This window comes from Schistocerca piceifrons, chromosome 1, assembly GCF_021461385.2.
Source record: "Schistocerca piceifrons isolate TAMUIC-IGC-003096 chromosome 1, iqSchPice1.1, whole genome shotgun sequence".
Taxonomy (NCBI): domain Eukaryota; kingdom Metazoa; phylum Arthropoda; class Insecta; order Orthoptera; family Acrididae; genus Schistocerca; species Schistocerca piceifrons.
The window spans coordinates 20488768-20515173 of NC_060138.1; the positions used below are offsets into that span (position 1 = coordinate 20488768).

Consider the following 26406-nt stretch of genomic DNA (forward strand, 5'->3'; position numbering starts at 1 on the left):
AAACAGGCGAGATGTGGGCTGTGGGGAAGGGGGGGGGGGGGGGGGCTCTGAGGAAGAACAGTCCAGTGAAGTTTTGTGAGCTGTTCTAAGGTGCACAGTCTTGGGTGAGGCCTTCCATTGTCATGGAAAAGAAGTTTTTGTGCCGAAGAACACACTGAAGTCGTTTCTCCAGTTTCGTCAGAGTAACACAGTACACTTCAGTGCAGCTCATTGCATCATGAAGGAGGGCATCAAACAGAATAACCCTTTCATAGTCCCAGGAGACTGTTGCCGTGACTTTACCAGGTGAGAGTGTGGCTTTGAACTCTTTCTGTAGAGGGGAGGTGGTGTGGCACCACTCCATGGGCTGTGTTTTGTTTCTGGTTAAAAGTAATGAACCCACGTTTCATTGCCTGTGACAGTGTTCAACGAAATCTTGTCACGATCAGCCTCGTAACATGCAAGCAATTCTGCACAGATAGTCCTTTGTTGCTCTTTATGGCATCTTGTTGGGCAGTGTGGGATCCAGTGGGCACACACCTGAGTAGCCCCAGCTTGTGGGCAGGTGTGTCAGTAATACCTACAAAGATGTCCAGTTGAGCAGAAAACAGGTGTCTGACTTTCATTGATCACCTCAAAAGACTCACCACGCGCTTTTTCACTGCCAGGTCTCTGCAGACATTCTGCAAGCATCTACGAATATATGCAATCTCCGGGCCTCCGCCAAAAGAAATTCAGTGACAGGTCTGTGCTTTGAATGTACCTCCATTACAGACGCCGTTTTGAAGGCTATGTATAGTGCCGCCACGTGTTGGAACTTTATGAAACTATAGTTGCTGAAGTGATAATATTCTATGATGTCCCACAAAAAATTCTGCACTTTTTTTCAGCTGAAATTGGCCAATAAAATCCCTACTTTTACACTTTTCAAGGGACTTCAAAAAAATGGTGTAAAATGGGGGGAAACTGTAAAATGTGGGAAATAACATTTTAATCTGTAAAAGTTATGTTTAAGGATACCCCTTGCATTTTCACACTTTATAGTTGTCCACATAATAGGCATCAAAATACTCATGTCAGGGACTTGTTTATTATCTAATAATGGTTCATTATGTAATCAAAACTGCTGACATAATGGGAACTGATAATTGGGAAGCAGAAATGTTTGATTCAATTTCATACGTTGTTATCGGTGTTTTTGGAACACCTGCAGCTGAATCATTTACATATTTTTTCATGCTTAGCGCAGTGAATTTGAGAATTTTTTCTCAATATCGAGTGAAAATATTTACATAAGTATTTTGTGTGGTGTTTACATGTGTGGTGTTCTGCATCTCTTGAACTGTAGTCGTCTTTTTGAGGTTATCTGGTACTGTGCTGCTGCAGTTACGTAGTAAACACACACACACACACACACACACACACACACACACACACACACACACACACACACACACACACACACGCGCGCGCGCGGAAACTATTACTTGTTGTTTTTTTGGGTAACATCACAAAAAATATATATGTAAATACTGCACTTAACAGAGAGAATAAATCCTTGAAACACGTTTTGCTCAGCATGAGAATATACGTAATTCATGCTGTGTTTAAACCAAAAACATTTGAGAAATGCAAACTAAATGAAGGTATCACCTAGTGCTACAAGCAGCCAAAAGACAAAACACACAAAATATGGTTTGTCAGAGGTGTAATGATGATTACAACAATCACAAAACTGTGTATGTGCTGTAGAGATAGTTTTGAAATGGTTGTGATTCGTCATAATACCATTATTTGTAAGAATCTAGTTACTCCTATCAGCCACCATGCAGAGTAGAGATGGCAGCAACAGGGCATACAGTATGAATTATTCCAGCTTTTACACATTTACCGGTTTAAATGCACTAAGTAGAGCATGCTGGTGTCAAGAAATGTAACCACATAATGTGTGTAAACTCTACTTGACAGCCAACATCATGCCAGCGTAATTTTATGTCAGTTTTTCCCCCGGGAACATTTTTTCATAAAGCGTTAATTGTGGGAAAATTATAAATATGTTGACGCAAAATCGGGTGTAAATTAGCATTGTGGACATATGAACTTTGACGGGAGTGACAAAGAATATTGTAAACGGCGGGAAAACATTGATTCTGAGAATGTAAAAGTGGGGTTATACTGTAATTTCATTACTCATTGGATGCCCCATGTACTACGAAAAATGAGGCTTGACTAAAATGTCACTCTGCAGAGTGTGGGAAGGTTAGAGGGTATCCCGCATGCCAAGCCGAGATGTAAACAGAGAATTCTGTATGTCACAAGAAACAGGACTGTACGGTGGATGATTAAACAGCGACAGGCCCAACGCCTCCAGAACAGTTGTGTGCCAATGCACATGTGGCTGACCATTGTCACAGGTCACCACAACTTCTAATACTTCCCACCTTTACTTCAACTAAAGTTCATTACTTTGTAAAAATGAACTTGTAAACTTCATTTAAGCTGGTTTGTTCTGCAGATCTTCATTACGGCAAACAACTGGAGTATGAAAAGGCGTACATTACTGTTTGTATATCAGTGGGATAATAACGACTGAGCATTGTAAGATCTACTTAACTTTACTGTTGTAATCAACTATAGTTTCTTCTTTATGTAGGCTTGACAGAGATAATTAGGTACTTGCTATTGGTTGCAGGACAATAAAGACGTTTACTTTCTGCACTGAAAGTTGCAGATGTTCCTAACATGTTTATTTCCAGTCAAAATTCACAAGTAGAACAAGAATGTGCTGCTTCTTACAACAGAACCGAGCAGACTCCAGACTACTGACCAACATTATTTCATACTAAAAACCAAATCGGATACAAAGTGATGATGGTGCTCATGTCACATTGCAACTCGGAGATGGTACATTTACACATCGCTTTTTTACATCGAAAAATAAACTGTATATCTCGGAAATATTTTATGACATTAAAATTACTGAAGTTCTTCAAATTATAATCTGTTTTTTAAATATTAATAATAACAAAATGAATCATTTCAAAAGTTCCTTTCAAAAATTAAATTGAACACATCTTTTCACATTTTAAAATATTTTCTTGTGGTGTATTTTAGTATACTTGTACCTGAGTGAAATAATTTTCTGTAATTTATTTAATAATACAAAAGAAGGCCAAAATTTATATGATTTCTGAAGTATTTTTGTGTGTCTGGTAATATAGTCATGAGAGTATTTTTCTCTCAACTACTATTCCTCATTTTTGCCGAACTTTTCCTCCAGAATCATCTCATAAATATTGGCACAGTGGGACATAAGGGTAATGCCAGCTATAATTTTTGAAATTTTTTTAGGTTGCCTCCTCGGTGACCGTACTGGATTTTTATATTGGCTCACTTCTCATGACATTCAGATTTCTCTGTTCACATATTGGCTCAGCAAATGGGATCTCCTCTAACTGTGGAATAGCAATCTTCCCACACTATGCAGGGTGACATGTCTGTCCGTCCTAATTTTCCAAGTGCAAGGAACATAAGAGTAATGCCCAATATAGTTTTTTGAAATCTTTTGGTGTTCCTTCCTTCAAGTCTTCTAGAGTTCAAATTTCCTTCCTCTGCATTGCAGTCAGATTTAAAGCAGTTGTCAGTTGATAGGTACGGAGTTCTTGAGGATAGGGTTATATCATTTGCCGCATGTACAGAGGCATTTAAACAGTCATTCTTCCGATGTTCTGTACGTGAATCGAATAGGAAAAGACCGGTACAGTTGGTCGATCTGCCGTGCACTTTGCAGTGGTTTGCAGAGTGTAGATGTAGATGTAGATGTAGATCTATGAAGTCGTCCAGAAATTAAGTTCCCCTTTCCTTCTTTTTACAAAAAAAGTAATTATATGAAACTCTACCTTGGCAACATGTACAGCATTGGGTACTCCTAGTATTTATGTGTATCAAGTATTCCTATTATTTGTTTGTATTGTGTGTTCTGGTTCGTGTTGGAATTAGGGTCATTGGTGAGTTCCTAAGCATTACGTGCCTTTTGCTTTGAGTGGCCCATTGCAGTAATGGCAGTGCTCCACAGTAGTAAGCAATGTCCAGGATTTCACCTTTATGCAGGAAGTCAGCGAGCAGCCTCTCTTCCTGTCCCTGAACACCGTGCATGTCACATTCTACACTGACACAGTTTTTTTAATTTTGTCCTGGCTAAAGATCCAGTGTGACATTAATGCACTGACAGTTGTTTCGTTTCTGTGGTAAAATGAGCAGCCCACATTTCATCGCCCGTCTCAACCCTGTCGAGGAACTTGGTGTTGTCATTGTGGTACTACTGCAGAAATGTCTCATTTAGTGTTTCGGGTGTGAGCCGTGTACTTTCCCACTAGGCACGTACTTTCTCGAATAACAGATGCTTAGTGACCAGCAGATGCTTAGCAACAATTTTGCACATTGAGAACCACGGCATCTTTGGAGAATTTCTGCTGAGACCCGTAACCGTGGAGTGACATTTTTCCGTAATGGGCTGCCATACCAGCTGCAGGAGGCTGTGATCGAGGAGATATTGTCACCTACGGCCCTCTTCAGTACAAACATTCTGACGACCATTAGAAAATTACCTACACCAGCAATGCACCAACTTTTTGCTCTCGATCATTGTGGTGTACACTTGACAATTAATTTTGACAGGTGCTACGGCTTGTGCACAGAGAAACTTCGACAGACCGAACATCGCAGTCACTGGGATAGAGAGTAAGAGACTCCTGTTTTCAGCTACGGCTGCAGCTCTACTGACTTCAGTAGACTGTTGTCTGGGTGGTATACGATTGTTATGTCATAGCTGTGTTGCTGATGCACTATATTCCCAACTAAATACATTTACGTTAAGAAATAAACAAGAAAAAACATTGCTGTTACCCTGTCTCCTACCTGTCTTGCCACTCGTGTCATTGTATTATCTGTCTCCACTGTGAAAAGCAAAAGGAAGAGGACAGTTTTCTGTGCCAGCCACCCTGTTGTCTCTCTTCCGCTCTGACACAGTTTACACTGCCCCGATTCAGTTCTGCCACCCTCAGGACAGTATGTTTCGTGACCCCTCACCTTCTTAGGACACAGGCGAAGTCCGGTGAGGTGACGCAGTGCAGCGCAGAGGCGGCACTCGATGATGACTCGGACGCGGCGGTGCTCGATCCTCGACCGGCTCGACGGTGAACGTACTGGGAAAAGCACACTACCAGAGATCGGCCAGGTGCTGCCCTAAACACTCACGCGGCGTAAGAACATGGGCGTGCGTACGGTAGGCACGTGATCTCGTGAAGAAAAGAGGTGTCCGCGATCGCAGTGCTGTGTACTGCGATGTGCTTGCCTTCAGTGTGCTGTTTGTATACAATCTCCAGTGGTTGTGCTGGCTGTGCATTGTGGCTATGGCAAGCTGTGGTCCGTGCCAGTATGTAGCACAGGTGACCAGATGGGCCTCTAATAGTTTGACTCATGACCACCAAAAGGAAGAGAATAATTGTAGCACATGCCTAAAGTATAAAAAGTTTTATTCCTTATTGTCGGCTGTTATTCAGTTCAACTAAGACCTCCAACTACAGAAATGAGATGAGCCATAATACTTCTGTAAAATGGTTTCAGTACTCTATGCTTAGATACATAATGAAAAATCCTCTGATTGGTCTTTACATCATTCTTGTTTACAAGATAGATGTCCACAAATGTAGTGTGAAAAAAAAAAGTTGTCTGCTGGCTGGAGAAACATAACATACTGATTAACTGTAACTTGAAAAGGGCAGAATTATTAGAATTTGTGTAACAACACAAGCTGAAGCACCCAGTTTATCTTGTGGATAAAATGGGTTAAAAGTATGGACATAAAGTGTTCCAGCTGCCTCCCAACCATTGTCGTTTCAATGCAGTAGAACTCACTTGGGCTCAAGTCATGTGATATATTGATACAGAGAATTAAAAAATCACAATGACCAAAGTGGATAGCATTTTACAGTAGACAGTTGAAAAAGTGACTCTTCAACACATGCAAAAAGTAGTGGAAGTGGAACTGTAACTTGAAAAGGGCAGAATTATTAGAATTTGTGTAACAACACAAGCTGAAGCACACAGTTTATCTTGTGGATAAAATGGGTTAAAAGTATGGACATAAAGTGTTCCAGCTGCCTCCCAACCATTGTCGTTTCAATGCAGTAGAACTCACTTGGGCTCAAGTCATGTGATATATTGATACAGAGAATTAAAAAATCACAATGACCAAAGTGGATAGCATTTTACAGTAGACAGTTGAAAAAGTGACTCTTCAACACACGCAAAAAGTAGTGGAAGTAGTGAAGTATGTGAAACAAATGTTGCAGGAAGTAAGAAATAATGTAGGTATACTACAACAGTGCATCGAAAACTTGATTGTCTCTGTCATTACGAGCAGTGACACTGGTAGTTTCACTGACTCTGAATATGGCTTGAAAGTGCTACTTCCTATTGTGTCACTAGTTTTTGGTGTACGGTACTGAACCACTTCTAATAAATCTTGTGCTTTTCAGTTTCTGTCAGTCAATTTCTCTTTCCTGTCGTGAGACTGAGGAATACTGTTTAGCCAGCTAACATCACCTCCTTGTTGTAAGTTAGACTGCATTTTAAGTAGATATCATTTTGTGTAGAAACTAAGATTTTTTAAGGAGACAGAGACTGTACTTATTAAAGAGTTAAATATTGACACAAAAACCATTTTCAGAAGCTCGTATGTAGGAAACCGAATGTAGTAAGTAACTTCGGAAAGATTTATAGCTAAGCAAGGTATTTTGGTGATTGACAAAAGAAGTATTGCGGTAAGATCAACAGTTTTTGAGATAGGATATGGTATAAGTTTGAAGCTGTTTACGAACTGGAAAATTCATCTGCTTCAAATAGTTAAGATAACTCTGTTCCTAATGAAAGTAAAGAATAGGTTTTTGAAATTCTCAAAGATGGTATACAGTTCTATACTGAGATTTTTTACTCTATTTTTGTTGAAGACAGATGCTTTACAGCAGTTTCCTGGTGCCATGGAGAATAAAGCCCAGTGGCAGTTGACTGCAGGTGGTACTTGACACGATAAAGTCATTGTTTTTGACCTTGAATGTCAGGTGCCAGCTGAAGTTGTTACCTGTGTCTAAATTTGTGGAGTGCTGTAAAATTGTCACTGGAGAATATACATTGTGTTTTCCAAAATAATGTGTGCACCAAGAACAAACCAACAGATACTAATAACCCTACATGCCCCCACAATGCTGCAAACCTGCAATAAATATGTGCCACTTGATGATGAACCAGTAGGCGATTTCAAGCCGGTAATGGAAAATAAAAATTGGAGAATAAAACAAAAGGTGACTGGTTGCAGTAATTTCTCAAAACCTTCATTTAGCACAGTCACTGTATTCCACATCCGTTATGGATAAAAGTTTGAGAATGTAATAATTTCAGCTCCAGAGTAGGTGTGTGCTGACAAGTGTGAATATATCATAAACAGTGATCCCATCACAATGTTTAGAGAGAAATTATGGATAAATGCTGGAGAGAATAAAGCAAACAGTATAGGTAGAAAATTCAACTCTTGACTAAACATGTTTCAAGATCACTACGAGTCTAGTTTTCTCTAAAAGCAAGCGAGGATAAAATTGAAAAAATACTATTGTACATCAGTAGGGGACACCGCCTTATAGTAGGCATCTTCAGTGCCTGGTGGGAGGGTTCGCATACTTCGTTGGAGTTGAGAGCTATGCCAGCAGTAGTGTAGCTACTGGCAGACACACCCAAACTGGATTGGTCTCGACTGAGGAGCCAGATGAAGTGTGTCCCACAACATAGGGCAGGGAAGGCTCTAGAGACTTAGTGAAGCGAGCTTCCCTAGATGGGTAAACCTAATACAAATCCTGGTCTTCCAGTTTGAGGGTTGGGCATGGGGCTAATAACCCCATCATGTAAAAATAGAACATTAAAGAAATTCAACAGAAGCCTCGGAAACTGGATGGAAAACGTGTATCACCATCCCAGCAAAGGAAAAGGGTAAAGGATCTGACAGTAGCATCATGGAATGTGAGGACAATGCTTCAGCCTGGAAAATGAAAGAAATAGCCAATGAAATTTTAAAATGTAAATATGATGTTATAGGGCTACAGGAAATAAGATGGCAAGGGAATGGGCAGACAGATAAACCTGAGTACTGATTGGTATGCCAATTCACAGCAAGTAGATTAAAAGTACCTGCTTCCCACACAAAAGGAACCATCTGGGTACATGGAAACCTGCAGTCAATGGAACAGTCAATCAGGTTGGCCATATTTTAGTGATTGCACGCCACTCCATGTCAGTTACAGATGTATGGAGCTGCAGAGGACCAATCTGTGACTCGGACCACTTTGTGATAAAATCAGTCTTGAAAGAGAAACTATCACTAACAAATGACAACAGAATAAAAAAGATTGTGAAATGGAATACAGACAAACTGAAAATCCCTGATGAAGGAAAAAATACCAAGTAAGACTAATCAGGAAGTTGAGCAATGAAGAGAGCGCAGTAGGAGTAGACGAAAAGTGGAACAGGATTGAAAAAGCCATTAAAGATGCTGCAGAGGAAATAATAGGCATAAGAATGAATAGAAGAACCCAGGCATTGTTTGACGAAGATTGCAGGTCAGCAATAGAGGAAAAGAACAGGGCAAGAACTGAAGTGCTACAGAGAGAAACCAGAAATAATGTGAAACAATATAGAGAATGAAGAAGAGCTAACAGACTGTGCAAGAGAAAGAAAAGAGTGTGGACTAAGAAGAAATTTCAAGAACTAGAAGAGTTAAAGGAACAGAGTGAAACAATAAAGTTCTATAATGCTGTAGGTAAAAAGAAGAATAGATTCCAGCCAAAAACTATGGCCTGTTCCAGTAAAGATGGGAAAATGATAAGGGAGGAAGAACAGATAATGGGAAGATGAGCAGAGTCTTTCAAAGATACACTCAGCACCAGGCTAGAAGATGAAGAGACAGCCGCACAGGAGGAAAGAGTGGAGCTGGAAGTAGGCAATGATATCAATGAGGCAAGAAAGCTAACATTAAAACAGGCCTCCCAGGCTGTGCACAAGTCAAAAAACAATAGAGTGCCTGAGGAAGACAGCATAATTGCTGAATTAATAAGAACTGGTGGTGAGGCTGTAATAAAGGAACTGCACGCATTAATATCAGATATGTGGGAAACAGAAACTATGCCGGATAATTCGAAAACTGGAATAATAATCCCCGTTTATAAGAAAGGGGGCAGAACAGCTTGTGAAAACTATAGAGGTATAACACTCCTAAGCACAGCTTATAAGATCTTCACATGTACGTTAAACGAAAGGATACAGAAGCATGCAGAAGGCATACTAGGGGAATATCAGTGTGGCTTTCGACCAGACAGAGGAACAACTGATTAAATATTTGTGATAAGACAAATGATGGAAAAGTTCTATGAATATGATGTAGATCTGCATTTCCTATTCATAGACTTCAAACATGCCTTTGACAGCATAAATTGGCAAGAAATATACAGAGTACTGGAAGAAGTTGGTATATGTGCTAAACTAATAAGACTAATCAGAATGACAATGACAGAGACAAGAGCAAAAGTAAAGGTCCTTAGCAGAACAAGTGAAAGCTTTGACTTTAATAAAGGCATGAAGCAAGGTGATAGTCTCTCCTCTGTCATACTCAATATCGCCCTGCATAGTGTAGTAAATAAAATCAAAAAAAGAGGCACCATATTTATGAAAACTAGCCAGATATCTGCATACGATGATGACATGCTATAGGAGGAAGAAATATCAGTACACTCCAATAAACATACCGGGCAATGGAAGCAAAGCCTTAAAAACTGGCCTCATAGTAAATGAAAACAAAAGATATGGTAATATCACTTTCTGAAGCCAGAAGAACCCCCAGAAACCTAAACGTCAATGGGAAATGTTTCAAAGGAGTGTCCTCTTTTGACTACTTGGGAGCCCTCATAACAGATGATAAAACAATTGGAAAGGCTATAAGGGAATGGATACTAGCAGGAAACAGAGCTTACTTTGCAAATACATATTTTCAGAAATAGCCTTGTTACAAGAAAAACAAAACTGCTAAGTTATAATTCCCTAGTCCACCCAGTTATCACATACAGGACATAGCTGTTGACGTTGACAGAACATGATGACAATGTATTAAGAACCACTGAGTGGAAAATACTATACAAAGTCTATGGGCCAATAAGGGAGAAAGAAGGCTGGAGAATACACTACAGTGCTGAATTACAAGAGTTAACATAAGGTAGGGACATGGTAAAATTTGTGAAATCACAGCGAATAAGATGGCTAGAACACTTGGAGAGAATGGCAGAGGAAAGAAAATGATGAAAGGTGTGATCCATTCAGCTAGGCGAAAAGGGAGACCTAGAAGAAGATGGATTGATGACATAATAATGGATCTCACCAGTATGGATGTCCGGCGATGGAAAAGAGCGGCAATTAAACAAGAATTGTGGAGGAAGATTGTTGAAGAAGCCAAGGCTCACCAAGGGCTGTAGTGCTACCGAAGAAGAAGCAGCCACAGTTGGCCCTCGGTGTAGCAATTTGTAAGGTTACAAAATGGAATGATCGCTTAGGTAAGCAGGTTCATTAGCAGGATACTGTTAAAATATCGATCTACAAAGGGGGCTGCCTGCAGAACACTCATGCATCCCATCTGAGAATATTAGTAGTGTGTGTGGGACTCATACCAAGAAGGACTAACAGGAGGTATTTGACATACACAATGAAAAATGGCACGAATGGTCACAGATTTGTATGGCTCACACAGGGCCTTTACAGAAATGTTGAAAAACCTGTATTGGCAGATACTCGGATAGAGACGGCAGTAATCATGTGTAAGCTTACTTGCAGGTTTTCAGATACTAGTGCTAAGTGAAAAATTTAGAGGTAGCCTTCATCTCTCTATGTATTGAGGTAATAGGCTAATTTTTATCTTGTCTGTATCATTTGCATTGATATAAAATTCAACTCTAGTGGTTACCGGTTTCGGGCTGACACACCCATTCTCAAACCACACATCTAAATTACAAAGTATGTGATTACAATGATGTGTGCAAACAGTATGTACAGGATGCTTTTGTAGATGTCACCCTCCTAAATATGTGCATGTGGCTATTAATTTTCTATGGTGCTGCCACACAACCATTGTCATGCATTGCTCCCAAAGGGACCATGAAAGCAACACTAGACTAGTTACAGCACACAGAGGTGGAGTCTAACAGCCATTGTTCCTGCAGTGTGTACACAATTGAAACAGGACGATACGTACTCTCTGCCAAGTGTTCACAGCAGCATGTGGATTACATATGTGGATGTATGTTATGTGGTTGCAAGCCAACCAAAATTGCCTGTCAGCACCAGAAGTAGTCATTGCTGGCTGAATACCTAATGAAAGATGCTGTGTAAAGTTCCTCGGGATCTAGTCACATAAAGCGTTGACACCATTTTAACTCGTATACAAACTAATCGTGAAGGTCAGTTGAGTGCATCCTGCCTTAGAAGCATCCCTTATTGTGTTGAACTAAAGACAAGTGTATTGGTGTATTGGTGTATTGGCATATGCTGCACATTTTTACACCTTTTGTGTGTGTGTGGTGTGTGTGTGGGTTTTTTTTTTTTTTTACAAAGGCCTTGTGCCTTGTTGGCCAGAAGCTTATTTTGTGACAGTCTGTTTGTTGTGCCTATCCGGGACTCAGCATCACCACTGTATGGCGAGTGGCAACTATTCTTTTCATAGTATTGGTACATTTTTACTCTTTGTTGTCTTAAGTAATTATATTTTGGGGCAGTGTTAATTCAGCACTGTGAACACTGTAAGAAAGATAACCGCACATCTTGAAAAAGAATATTAAGGTTCTTGAAATTCCTGCACTTACTTCCTAATACATTTACCCCTTAATGGTTTTTGTTGTTGATAATTTAAATCTGTTTTGGCTGACCTCTAATCTGCACAAGCAAAATAAGAAACAAAAAGTAATTTTGATGCAGACTTGGCCTCCTGGTCTAGAGTTCAGAGGGTAGTTATGTACTGGTACAGAGCCATTCTAAAAGCTGCTGCCTCCTCAGTTATGTTAAATAATTTATATTAATTCCCTATTGGTAGCTTACTATTTCCTCAATTACACTGGTACGATACAGTACTGCTTGTCACAGAACATTACAGTAAACACTGCTGATTGCCATATACCTAACAGAACTGCTAAATCATTGAATCTAAGTATTCAGGTAATTTGTAGAAAGTGTCATTAATGAGAGAGAACAGACGATAGCCAGAGATAGCCACACATCGACGCCACGTGATGTGTGGTGGTGCCCTCTACGATCTCCATATAAGCGGCGGCCCCAGCTCCTAGCAGCCAGTCGTCGACTCACCTCGGAAGATGTTCTCCGTAGTTGAGAATGAAACATCAGGGAGAAGAATTTCTACAGATCGACCATGGCGACTTAGCCCGGAAGTGTTTACTGATGAAGACGCTGGCCGTGAAAGCCTACATGGGATGTCATTAATGAGGTTTCTTGATAATTTTCTTTTGAATTGTTTGGGATTCCCAGTTTCTTATTTCGCTGTCTGCAAGTCACAAAAGTGATGAAAAAGTAATAAAAATGGACAATTTGTCATGAAAGTAATGAAAAGGTAATGAAATTGACTGAGTTGTCATGAATGCTGTTTTTTGTGTCGATCAGGTTCAGTTCTTGAAGGGTGTAACAAGTTAGAGATACCACCAAAAATGTTTAATCCAGTAATCCATTTAATAGTAAAGATTCGCTGGAACTCTGTTATCTGTATGGCATTTGTATATTCTCCAACTGCTATTGTGATTTGGGACCTTGAGCAGGAGATATGGAGGGAGAAATTTGGAGGTGAGGCTTTGTTAACAGAGAGCTATAGGTGATGTATGCCCCTAGTGGAAATAATGTGTAAACTGTTGCTCCGCTTAAGACAATGCAGCCATCTAATGTGCTTCTGAAGGAGTTTCAGTTGCTACAGTTGTTTCTTTATTTCTGTCCACTCCCTTTTCTGTTTAAATCTCTTTAATTCATGTCTTTCTTGGAAACACATTTCTTTAAAGGTTTTTAATAATTAATATCAAACTACTGCAATTTCAGTCTTATTTAAAGCCTTAAGGCCAACCAGAGTAAAACCGAATTGTTAATGGCCAAAAGGTATCCCTGCTATATTAGCACACAGTAGCTTGTAGTTGTACCTGCTGTTTCTACTCTTTTCTTTTCTGTCCTTCTTTCTTGACAATAGCTTCGATTTCTTCATGCCAGGTGTCATGTTAGTGTATTTCAAAACACAAATGGTGTAATAATAAAATAATAATAATACAGAAGAAAACAGGTGAAAAAATTGAAAAATGCACCCAACTGGCTGAAGAAGTCAAGGGCATGTGGCATCAGGATAAAGTTGACATTATACCAATTATACTTTCAACTACAGGTGTCATACCACGCAATATCCACCAGTACATCAACGCAATACAGCTACATCCAAACTTATATATACAACTACAGAAATCTGTAATTATTGATACATGTTCAATTACCCGAAAGATCCTAAATGCAATGTAACATATACCATACAGTTAAAAGGAAGTCACGCTTGATCAAGGTCCGCGTCACTTTCCATTTTTAACCAGAAATAACGTCTGAGAAAAGGATAATAATAATAATTTACTTTGAATGAAATAAATGCTATAAGTAGTATGATTTATAAGTATTTTCCTGTAGGTCATTAGAGGAGAAAATCAAAGGATTTTCCTTAAAGGAGTGCAACCTTCTCGAACATCACTGAGTTTTCAAAGTTTCCTCTCAAATTCTCTTGTATAAGATGGGTTGGAGATTTTGAGGTCATGTAAAGAACTCTGGAATTTGTTCCGCATTTGAAGAAGTATGTTGGCGAAGTACATAAAAGACCACAAGAAACTATGAGCTTTGAAAAAGTTAAACAACATTTAAGAGACAAATTGCTCTGTGCAAAACTTCAGTTTCTTATGTTATTGTCAACTGAACATGATGAGTTTTTAAGTAGGTATCAGCCTTATGACTCTCACTACATGAAGAAAACTGTTATGGAAATGCTGGTAAATTTTAGCAAATGACGTACTATTGATATTACCAAAACATGTAGGTGTGATTCTAAAACAAGTCATCATGTAGATACTGAATTTGGTGCCACTGCTGCTAGCAAGAACTACATGGAACTGGATATCCTTATCTTCAGAAATAAGTGCACAAGTATTCTGAAAAAGTCTGTATCTAAAAATTACTGAGAAAACTCCTTTGAAATTAAAGACTGTCAAAGGCAGCACATGTTTACCACCTGACGTTATGCACAGCTCCATTTTGAGAAATTTTCAAGTGACCACTGAGAAAAAGAGAGAGTCAACAGCTGAAGTAGTAAAGGGAGAGTATTTTAAATTTTGTAAATATTCTGAAAAACAACTAAAACAATTTAATTCAAGAACAAACTTGATCACTTACTGATGAATTTACTGCAAAGTGCGAACCACAACCTTTTATGATTGTTTCATGGAAATGCTGCAGATGAAAGAGGCTTTTCTGTTAGCAAAGGAGGTTTTGTTGAAAACTTAGAAGATACAATTTTCGTAGAAATAAGTGTCTGCAATGCAATAAAACTGTTAGGTTGTCTGGTACCGAGCACCGCAGGTTTCAAATCCGTGCCAGACAACACGAACCACGATTACTACTAGAGGCAGCCGTAAGCCGTGGCCACGCACGTTTCTGGCTCACGTGTAACGTGAGGGCGCTACAGTGGAGCACATGGTCCCAGCAGCCAATAGCGACGTACCCTATCCTGTATTTAAGTGCCTGCCTCTCGCTCAGCGAAGCGGTCTGATATTCGCTTGGTCTATTGACATCTGGCCTACGACAGCGTGTTTACATTAATTTGTTTCAATATAATAGAAGGAAACATTCCACGTGGGAAAAATTATATATAAAAACAAAGATGAGGTGACTTACCGAACGAAAGCGCTGGCAGGTCGATAGACACACAAACAAACACAAACATACACACAAAATTCAAGCTTTCGCAACAAACTGTTGCCTCATCAGGAAAGAGGGAAGGAGAGGGGAAGACGAAAGGAAGTGGGTTTTAAGGGAGAGGGTAAGGAGTCATTCCAATCCCGGGAGCGGAAAGACTTACCTTAGGGGGAAAAAAGGACAGGTATACACTCGCACACGCGCACATATCCATCCACACATACAGACACAAGCAGACATATTAAAACCCACTTCTTTTCGTCTTCCCCTCTCCTTCCCTCTTTCCTGATGAGGCAACAGTTTGTTGCGAAAGCTTGAATTTTGTGTGTATGTTTGTGTTTGTTTGTGTGTCCATTAATTTGTTTCCGTGTACAAGTGGACATTGTGGATTCGTGAGGTTGTCTCTTGTGTCCCCGTTGCTTCTTGTTTGTTATTGTTCATAAGATCTCGGTCGGTCATCCATCATTGTTCGTGTCCATCCTTTCCCGTTTGTTTGTTTGTTTGTGGGCCCTGCCGCACTTTGCTCTCAGCAACCCTGTGACCGGAATGGTTGCGGTTACGATGGGTTGTTTACGTAATAGTGAGAAACAACTGAATGTGGGCATTACAATATCATGTATACTAGCTGTGAAGAATGCTTCATCAGAAAGATTACAAGCCTTAAAAAGAGAAGAAATCTGATGAAAGTGTAGTGGCCAATATTACAAGGAGAACTGTTCCAGAAATAAGACTTAAAGGGGGGGGGGGGGGTTGTAGAAAAGGCAAAGGGAGAAGCTGAAGTTGTAGATGAAATTTCAAGTGGCTAAGGTACTTAAACAGTGAATGTTTTACTGCAAAATGTAGCATTTGGCAAATATTGTACTTTGATAATTGATGTATTGTCTTAAGGAAAATTGTAGAATGTCACTGCATTACTATGTTAAAACTAAATGTATTTTAATTGGTGTAATGGAAAAAATATGTCTGAAAATAGTTGTACCCCATCCCAGGTGAGAGTTAAATATTTTTATAGCATTTGGTATTTGATAAATGATATACTAAAAGATTTATATAGTTACATTGTTTATGATTGTACCAAGCACATTTTCAAGAGGTCATGAATTTAACTAAAGAGGGGAAAAGTCAAGAAGTTGTGAATTTAATCCTCTGAAAATCAGTAGAATCGCTGTTTGTTAGGTGACAGCTTGTTGAATATTGAAAGTAGAGCAGATACCTAATGCGGAGCTGTATGTATTAGACTACACTGCCTGAGCACTGTTGCGTACTGATAGTTAACTGTTCATCCATTTGGTGAAACTTGTCACAGCATGAAGATACAGTTCTGGGTTGAGAAACACTCACTAATACAATGTGAAAAGTAGTTCCTTAGAAATGTGACTAGTATTTTGTCTGACCTCTTACACTGACTGTGTGACAATATAATGTATAATCAGGATAGACACATCAGATGTACTGTTCTGTACACATGCAAGACAAGTGAGAAGAGCTGTTGTGACAGGAAAGCTTTAAACATCACATCAAGTGAGAAGGGCTATAACTCGGTAACAGGAACTGCTTTTTATCATGTTGTGTTCTGTTTAGAAATACTATTAAGACCCATTGAAATTTATTTAATCCTCACTTTTGTTTCAATTTACAGATTAATGTGACTGCTGATAGACCAGAATCCCCTTCAGCTGACAGCTTGCATTCGAGCACAAGTAGCCTGGATGTGGAAATAGCAGAGGGTGAAGGGACAGTGTTGCGGTGGTACACTACTGTAATTCGTATTATATATATTCTTTTGTGGTGTACACTGTACGCAGTAGCTGTGCAGATGGAGTTTGGTGTTATATACCTCATTGTGTCAGCATTGTGTCTTATTTGGCTAAACACAAGAGTTGGTCCTAAGAAGAAAGGAGAAATAAGTGCATACTCAGTTTTCAATCCAAACTGTGAGTCAATAGATGGTACACTGAAAGCTGAACAGTTTGAAAGAGAAATCAGATACGGGGCAGCAAGTGTCCACTGACATTTCCTACATCTATGTGCACAGAATATTGTTAGTGCCAGGATTTGTCACATAACAAGGTGGTACAGATATATGAAAGAAGCGTCTCACATTTAACAAATAAAACTGGCAAAACTCTGCTTGTCAACAAAATGTACATACCGGTTTTGTACCTCTCTCTCAGTGCCTCTTCATTCCTCTGACCTCCCTCCTGAAGTTCAACTGGGTCGTGTTACAAGTCATTATTATAAACCGATTATAAATCTTTTCCTACGGCATATTACATTTGTTTAAGTGTGCAGGTTGGTGCGACTGAAAACTGATATCAGTGGCTTGTGGAGACACAGTTGATTCCTATAGCAGCATGGCATCTGGGTCATTCCACGTCAAATCAACCAATTGTACTACATAATTTGAACTATGACCTCTCAGATTTGGATGATTTTTTTTTTCAGGTAATTTACCCACTAACACTAGTTTAAATTTGAAATTTCAAAATTTTCTGACCTTTGGTTTTTGAGTTTCAAGGGTTTAAAAATTTAAAAAAAAAAACTCTGTTTTTGATCAGTCGATGATTGTTTTAAAATGCTGTAGCTAAAAAACTATACAACCTAGAGAGCTCAAACTTGCACCATTGTTTTCCTCTAAAAATTCCCTTCAATTTGATATATAACAAGACTATGCTACCTAAATCTGAACATTTTAAACTATTCCAAAAAAACATTTTTTGAAATTTCCAAAATACGTACCCTCAGATTTTTAAATAAAAATTGTGTGTGTTGACCAGTCTGGCTGACTACATGCATGCAAAATTTCAAGATGGGATCTCAATGGTTTCTTGTATCAAATAATATTTTACTACCACAATATACATTAGTGAGGTGAAAAGCAGACTATTTCTAGGCTATGAATACTAAGGTAGGCCTATGTAATTCTAACAAACTTAAATTATTATGTTAGCCTTTTTATGCAGCATTACCCTCTCATTGTTTGTTAATTCATTAAATGATACAGTGTTGTTTTAATTTAATGTTCATGATTCTTTTAACTATGCATCAGAAGGGAGTGAACACATTTTAATTGGTAATAAACGTGCTTAAAAAAATTGAATAAAGCCACTCACCTTCATCCTTAGTTGTAAATGGCAGAGATTATCTTTTTCTTGGTTTTCCAGTGTTATTTGTAATCATTTACAACAAGTTCCTTATATTAGAAATTGGCTTATAAGTAATTTCACTTGGGAAAAAGATTAACTTGTTGGTATTTGCATGGGTAGAACTGTATTTCTAATACTAATTGGTATTTACAAAGTTAATACACATGGTATTTATACAACTTAGTGTTTAGTGAGGGTAGGTGTAACATAATTTAAATGTCCTTCTTTTATGACCCCACACACACTTGAAAAGTCTCGTTTTGTCTCAGCAGATGAAATGGTTTGTTTACTGAGGTGTCATGCATCATCGCTGGCTGATTGCAGCTGAGTATGCGTGCCACTTGGCTACTCCCTCATTCTTACTGCTTCTCCCCTTCCTACCACTCCCCCCAGCTTGTAGTCAGTAATGCCACTACTTCTTGCTGCTAGCCTAGCAGCTGCTGATGAGAGGCCGTGTGTTATGACAAGTGGTTTGTTTGGATCTGATTCACAGACTGTAGACCCAGAGGTCAGAGACGGCTGTCATGGGCACATACAATTAAATGTGTGTGAGCTCTCGTTTCCTGACAAAAGCTATGGCTGAAAATTTAGTTGTGACAGTGTGGTTGTCATTTCTACGAGCCTGTCTGTGGCTCAGCAATTACATTTACGGTGAGTTGCTACATACTCTCATTATTATTGAGTCTCAGTGTCTCACCACAAGTACATTGTACAGTGTGTCGTTTTACAGACATTTTATTTATTCTAGTACATTTTGGAGCTTCAAGAGTAGTTTATATGTTAGAAAGTATGGACGATAAGAAGAAGGAAATTGCATCAGTTGCTGGCAGTTTGTACACTATGTACTCATATATTTCTCAAAAGAAAAATCACAAAATACCTGTAAAACAATTGATATAACACAGTGGGTAATAACCGACAATAACAAACATAATAGACCCAACATTTTATTGGCGGTCACCTACAGTGTTAGTTTACACAATTCTTTCTCGCCTTGTACACTTCTTTCAAGAGGCCTACTTTTTTTCTGGGATTATTTTTGAAATCTGTGAAGGTATTTTAAATCTGTTATGCAACTCCAAGAAAATGTGAATTTTTGTCACCAAAATCTCTTGCCCAACATAAAGTCCCGAGCGACTGGAAAAAAGCGCAGGTGACGCCTGTATATAAGAAGGGTAGAAGGACGGATCCTCAAAATTACTGACCAATATCCTTAGCATCGGTTTGTTGCAGGATTCTCGAACATATTCTCAGTTCGAATATAATGAATTTCCTTGAGACAGAGAAGTTGCTGTCCATGCGGCTTTAGAAAGCATCGCTCCTGTGAAACGCAACTCGCCCTTTTTTCACGTAATATCTTGCGAACCATGGATGAAGAGTATCAGACGGATGCCATATTCCTCGACTTCCGGAAAGCGTTTGACTCACTGCCCCACTGCAGACTCCTAAGGTACGAGCATATGGGATTGGTTCCCAAATATGTGAGTGGCTCAAAGACTTCTTAAGTAATAGAGTCCAGTACGTTGTCATCGGAGGTGAGGGTATCATCTGGAGTGCCCCAGGGAAGTGTGGTAGGTCTGCTGTTGTTTTCTATCTACATAAATGATCTTTTGGATAGGGTGGATAGCAATGTGCAGCTGTTTGCTGTGGTGTACGGGAAGGTGTCATCGTTGAGTGACTGTAGGAGGATACAAGATGACTTGGACAGGATTTGTGATTGGTGTAAAGAATGGCAGCTAACTCTAAATATAGATAAATGTAAATTAATGCAGATGAATAGGAAAAAGAATCCTGTAATGTTTGAATACTCCATTAGTAGTGTAGCACTTGACACAGTCACGTCGGTTAAATATTTGGGCGTAACATTGCAGAGCGATATGAAGTGGGACAAGCATGTAATGGCAGTTGTGGGGAAGGTGGGTAGTCGTCTTCGGTTCATTGGTAGAATTTTGGGAAGATGTGGTTTATCTGTAAAGGAGACCACTTATAAAACACTAATATGACCTATTCTTGAGCAGTGGTCGAGCATTTGGGATCCCTATCAGGTCGGATTGAGGGAGGACATAGAAGCAATTCAGAGGCGGGCTGCTAGATTTGTTACTGGTAGGTTTGATCATCACGCGAGTGTTACGGAAATGCTTCAGGAACTCGGGTGGGAGTCTCTAGAGGAAAGGAGGCATTCTTTTAGTGAATCGCTACTGAGGAAATTTAGAGAACCAGCATTTGAGGCTGACTGCAGTACAATTTTACTGCTGCCAACTTACATTTTGCAGAAGGGCCACAAAGATAGAGAGATTAGGGCTCGTACAGAGGCATAAGGCAGTCTTTTTCCCTCGCTCTGTTTGGAAGTGGAACAGGAGGGAGAAGATACTAGTTGTGGTACGAGGTACGCTCTGCCATGCACCGTATGGTGGATTGTGGAGTATGTATGTAGATGTATTTCGTCTTATTTAAATCACAATCAGTGGTCTTAATGAAACACACAAACCATTTGGCTTGCTTTCACCATCTAAAACTAGTTTGTTACAAAAGCTTTTGATAATAAGTGCTTAAGATTTTTGTTCACATCGGGAAATTCCGTCTGCCTGCAAGATTTTTTTTAGATATTTCTTTGTTTGCACTATTGTTTCTTGTACCATAGCTGCAAAGACAGATTGTCAACTTAGGTCTTAAAATACCCTTGAGATCTCAAAATTTGGCAGGGAAGAATGCTTAAACTTGTCTGGAAATCAGGGAATTTCACTTGGGGAAACTTGGGTGATCCCTGTTGATGTTCCATTCGAAACATCTTATAGACACCCGACGATAGGGAAATGGGTCGCTACGGGGGGACTGTTTCTTGGTTGCAGGGTATGCTCCACTCCTTTGGAAATGTAGTGGTACTCCCCAGTACAGCAAAGATTTTGATGAGCAGTTTTAGGCAGATCTTGACAGCCTAAGGATTACTGAGTAGGTTAGGTGGGTGATTGACTTCAGCACTTGCTCCAACTCGGCTATAGTAAATGGATTTTTCCAAACTCTGTGCTTACTGTCCATGCAGTGACAGCTCATGCAAAATTTTACCAATGTGTGGGCCTAAAGCCTTTTGACTTACAGGGGTAGTATTGTGATGAAATTGAGTATATTAATTTTCCACATCTAAAATTGAACTGTTTAACATTGAAAGGAATAAAAAGAGGTATTATGGTAGCAGTGGAAATCAAACAAGAACTGACAAATTGGCAGTCAGTGTGCTTGACCACAACATCATTATGTTAACTGTTCCTCAAAAATCCCACATACTCCACGCTTGCACAGTAAGTTACAGGCACCTTCACAGGAAAATACTGACCTGGAGCTGTGAGCAACGTGGCACTCACAGTGCTGATGCTGAAAAGGACGACAGTCGAAAACAAATAGCTGTCCCTTCTCAGAGTTGACCGTAGTGTGGTTGACCATTTCAGCACTTGACACTGGTTTTTGTTATCATGGAGAGAGCACTATTTTTCAGCTATTTTTTTTTTTTTTTTGTGTGCTAGCGTGAATCTAAAGAGAAATTACGTATTTTAGTGTGATATTTACAGTGTGCTGCAGCATATTAGCAAATGGTAACCAGCCACCACAGCTCACATGGCTCACATGTAGGCATCCTGCAGGAGGTCATTGCAGGTGCGAATCTAGCTGCGAATTCTAGAAATCTAATACCTTAACAGTGTTTATTTGGTTTCTTCTTCATATGTTAAATCATAGACAAGAATCGGACAGAGTGCTCAAATGTGTGTTTTTAAAGTTTTCAAAGTAGAAGTTTCTTTAAACATATGAAAGGCTTCTTTCTGCTTTCTAATATTGAAATTGCAATCTTTATTCCACTAGGGTACCGATGTTCTTCACGGTAGGTGAGCTGGATTGCTTGCAAGAACTCATGCAGTCGCTGCATCATTGATAATACTAAAATATTTATAGTGTCTCCATCAGCAAGGATGATGTGGTTAGAATCTTAATCTGGTCCTCAATTGTTCCATGACATTTCATCCAGTCTGCTTTGTTAACTTTCTACTTTCCTGCTGGGGTAGTGGGGTTTGAATGACAATCCTCTGTGTTTCTAAAGCATTGTGGTCTGATACTCCAGTGGAGGTCTGCAGGAAAGTTTAGTGAACGTAGAGCTATGTGAACTGTGGATAGCTATTTTTCTTGTTTCAGAATCAGTGTTGGCATTCAAGATATAAAGACCAAATCCATCCATAATTTCTAGTAAAGCTGCTCAATAACTGTCTCGATATTCACATCCCCAAGCATAGCTGTAGGCATTAAAATCTCCACAAATAATTAATGGTGTTTCTATCTGGCTCATTGTACAATGCCCTTCTCGATATGACAGTTTTCTGCCAACAATAAAGTGATACTATCGATATTTCTCAGTCAGTTATTCTGGTCCTAATAGCCACCACCTGAAGATGATTAATGCTCAACTTATCAATTTTTATTTCCTCACAAGGTAAATGAAAACTTACTGGAATAGCTACACCTCATCTTTCTTCTTCCCAATCATGTCTAAATACAGGAAAGCCGAAGATCCTAGTTTGAACTATGTTTCACAGATGCATGCCAACAAAATGGCTCTCAAAATTAATTCACAATGCAAGACATCTTTAGTTCCACTGCAAAATTTTGTTTTTCATACTTAATACATTCTGCTGATTGTAGATAAGAAGCTAGCAAGTAACTGTTGGTTTGGTTTCATATAAATGGCCCCTGACAGCATGGACATAGCTTCATCGAGTTTATTGTAAACCTAATTATTATTTTTTTACTATTAAGAATTCACTTCTACTCTGCAAGATTTTCTGATTACAAGGTTGAGGAGAATACGGGCGATGTAAGATAGGGATACAATGTTGCATGTATATTTTTTTAATTCATCTGTGCATAATCCTGATGCCAAGCACCATTACAACTATATGATTTCGAGTTTGCTGGTGGGCTTGGTCACTGCCCTGCCGATTCTCTACACTGTTGTTGCAGTGTTTGGATTACGTCAGCTAATTGAACTTGAGCTACTGGCGCTCCTCTCAGATACCCGTTGTTATAGGGATGGAAATTCTGTGTAACTATAACGTGCAGGAGGCTCATTTAAAGTTTCTGTGTATGTGGCCTGTTATCTCCTACATTCTTAGCATAGGCCATACTGTGTTATATTTCTTGTTGATGTTTCTAAGCTCAGGTCGACGTGGGCTGCAACAACATAAACGAGAAGGCACTTCTTCCATGCAAATACCTACTGAATGCGTATTGCCACATTTACTTCCACAAAAACAATTAAAGGCCTGTGAGCTGTCTATCTGTTGTTATTGCTTTGTGTACTGGAAGCAGCTGCATGTCTCCACACAGTTAACGACTTCTTGAGGGTTAGGTTCAACAGTGTGCACATTAGTTACCTCTACTTGCCATTTTTCCCCTTTTGTCAATGTCAAGTTTCATCTTAGCATCTTCTGTCATCTCTTGAAAGTCCATCTCATCTATCACTGATTGGATTAGAATAGATCTTATCTGAGCTGTGAGTAGCTGCTGATACTGTGCACGTATCTGATATCATCTTTTCCATTTCTGCTTGTCTCTTCTCGACGTTACCGTATCGTGGGTATCCATCGTGGTGTCCTGTACAACACTGGCAACAGTCACCCAAGTTTTAAGGTCTACAGGTAAGTCAGCTGACCTTCCTCTCTGTAGTCTCTGCTGCCCATCATGAAGTGCCCATATAGTCCTTTGGATATCAAAATGAAAGTAATTCTGTGTTTTCTATCTTGTACAATTCAGGCACACTTAGAGTTGCATTTATTTCTATTCTGTGATGATACTTTTTCTTTTTGTAGATTATAGAGATGTGGTGCATGCTGTATATGGCAAGATTGTTAAGATTTCAGTCTACAAAACTGTTGAAGAAACTGTGGCTGTTGAAATCAGTTTGCTCATTTATAATGTTTTTGAGAAAATATTTCTCTGAGCAACATTGTCTCAAGCTGTAAGAACAGGTCTAGGTGTGCGTGTGTGTGTGTGTGTGTGCACGCGCATGTGTCTTGATGCACATGGTAAGCCATTTTCACAGTGGTTCAGTCTGAGAGAACCAATAGACTGTTTGTAACGCATTTAATAAGCTCTTCTTGGGAAATTGTTGCACTTTAATTTATATACTTCACTGTGTTCTATTAGGGATGTGACAACAGTGTTTAGTTGTGCTAGGTAAGTCATAACAAATTTTGTTGTTTGTGGACAGTAATATTTTTATATAAGTATTCTTAAACAAGCTAACATATACTTAGGTATGTTTTATTTGGATGCATCTGTTCTGTGTCACTGTCTTTTGCTTAGTGCCTTCATTAACATTGTTAGACAGTATTCTATTTGACAACCTGTCAATTACTTTCACTGAGTACCCACTGTAATTGTAAAACGAGATGAACTGTGTACTGCTATATCAGTGCACTATGTTCCCTGTAGATGTGAAAACTGTTTCCTAGGAAATTGATATGATGATCAGTTTCATATTCTGTAGTGAACGACATATTTTTGAGAAACAAATTAAATACTGAAAGAAATTCATCGAGTTCATTTTTTGGTACCCTTAAACTAAAAATAAAGTTTTAACAAACAAATCTCTTTTGTATTTTTATTCCAATTTACGGATATTTAGCATCTCCTGGCTTATGAAGATGTTACAATTTTTTTTTCCTCATATGACTATCCAAGTGACATGGAAATGAGATGTGTGTTTAATGGAAAATTGGATATTCAGTCAATGGCTGTAATTTTCACAACATATATTTATATAACTTAGGAGTAAAGGAGACAACTTACTAAATAGTAAAAGTGTACACACACACATAAATATGCAGTGCAAGGCCAACTCAAATATGCATAGTGAAGGAAAGCGGCCACTGACCCTGAGCATGTTGCACGTAGCAGCATGTTCCAACAACACTGCCTTTGGCCTAGTTTTGCAGTTACCATACTTTCTGGTGGAAAAGGAATTGGTGATTGTGCCCGCATAAAATGCTGTGCAGGGATTTCCACATGACATGGCATGGCTCCTTTCATGGGTGGCCCTGGGTTAAGATCTATACCCACACCCCTACCCATCAGCTCCTCTCTTCCGGTCCAGCACGCACTCTACATTGTCGTCACCTTCACAATTGTGTGTTGCATCCTGTGCCCATCCCCCTGCTGCCTGCCTCCACCCCAATTGCAGTTCCAGCATGGGCGTGTGCATGCGCCTGTGAGCAGCGATCTATACTTTTCATTCCTTTTTATGTGCCAGTCTATGACTCAACACTTCCACAATTCGGCCAGCCATCTCCTTTATGTCTAAATTATTTACATTGTGCCAGAACTTTCCTAACAGCAAAATATTTATGTATGTTGGAAACAAGAAATAGACGAAGGATTACATTTACAACTGCTTTGTATATTTAATTTTATTTTATGTGTTTATCTCATAAATAGAGTTGCCTCAGTGGCCAAGACAAGTGATTAAGGCACAGATCTCTTACTCAGCAGGGACCTCTGGTCATCCGGAGAGAGAACTGCAGTATCGTCTGTGATTGAATGTCTGAAAATGTGCAATGTCTACCCTTTAAGTCTGTTCGACAAAGAATGTAGAAAGCAAGACTGGAACTGTAGCAAAATTTAAAAATTACAAAAATACTCACTTAACTTAGTATTCAATTTATCTCCATACATCTTGCACATATCTTGCGGAATTTTTCAGTTGTTTTATACAGTTTTGAGCTGCTTCTTCAGATATTCCTACAATAAAACTATGGAATTAAATTTGTACTATTAAATAAGCACTAATACTAAAAGTAATCACTTTTTCCATGTCGCAAACAGTACCTTTTTCTTTCTGTATAACATATGAAATTGCTTCCTGAACATCTTTAGCCATATTTTTTGCATCGCCACAGATGAATACGGAACCACCTTCATCGATTAGTTTTGTCACAAAATCTTTCCCATAAAGTCTCACATTATCCTGAAAAGGAATATTAGATAACTAGAGGACTTGAAGCAGTGGTATCATATTAACGTGTAAATAAGTCTTAAAATATAAATAAATTGTGCATTTCATACAGTACAGGACAATATTGTGTAGATAACAAGGCACTTGAAAGATTAAACATTGCAGCTACAGTGCCCTGTGGCTCTAGCCTGTCTGGGATGGGGGCTTCTG

General features: G+C 39.1%; 2 protein-coding genes across 4 annotated transcripts in view; one reads left to right on the forward strand and one right to left on the reverse strand.

The window, feature by feature from the left end:
* The window catches only part of LOC124785051, a 59962-nt gene extending 42758 nt beyond the window's left edge, over positions 1-17204 (forward strand). The window contains exon 2 of the mRNA XM_047254147.1: positions 16697-17204. Coding sequence (XP_047110103.1) covers positions 16697-17068 — 372 coding nt within the window. The 3' untranslated portion in view covers positions 17069-17204. The remainder of the gene's footprint in view (positions 1-16696) is intronic.
* A 7635-nt stretch (positions 17205-24839) lies between these two features.
* LOC124787351 (methionine synthase reductase-like) overlaps positions 24840-26406 on the reverse strand; it is a 90498-nt gene continuing 88931 nt past the window's right edge. For 2 of the 3 annotated variants that reach the window (XM_047254333.1, XM_047254334.1), the window contains exons 8-10: positions 26070-26208; positions 25886-25982; positions 24840-25785 (exon numbers count right to left, since the gene is read on the reverse strand). In XM_047254333.1, coding sequence (XP_047110289.1) covers positions 25903-25982; positions 26070-26208 — 219 coding nt within the window. In that variant the 3' untranslated portion in view covers positions 24840-25785; positions 25886-25902. Of the gene's footprint in view, positions 25786-25885; positions 25994-26069; positions 26209-26406 lie in introns of all 3 variants that reach the window. The other variant, XR_007015970.1, reaches the window with a different exon arrangement.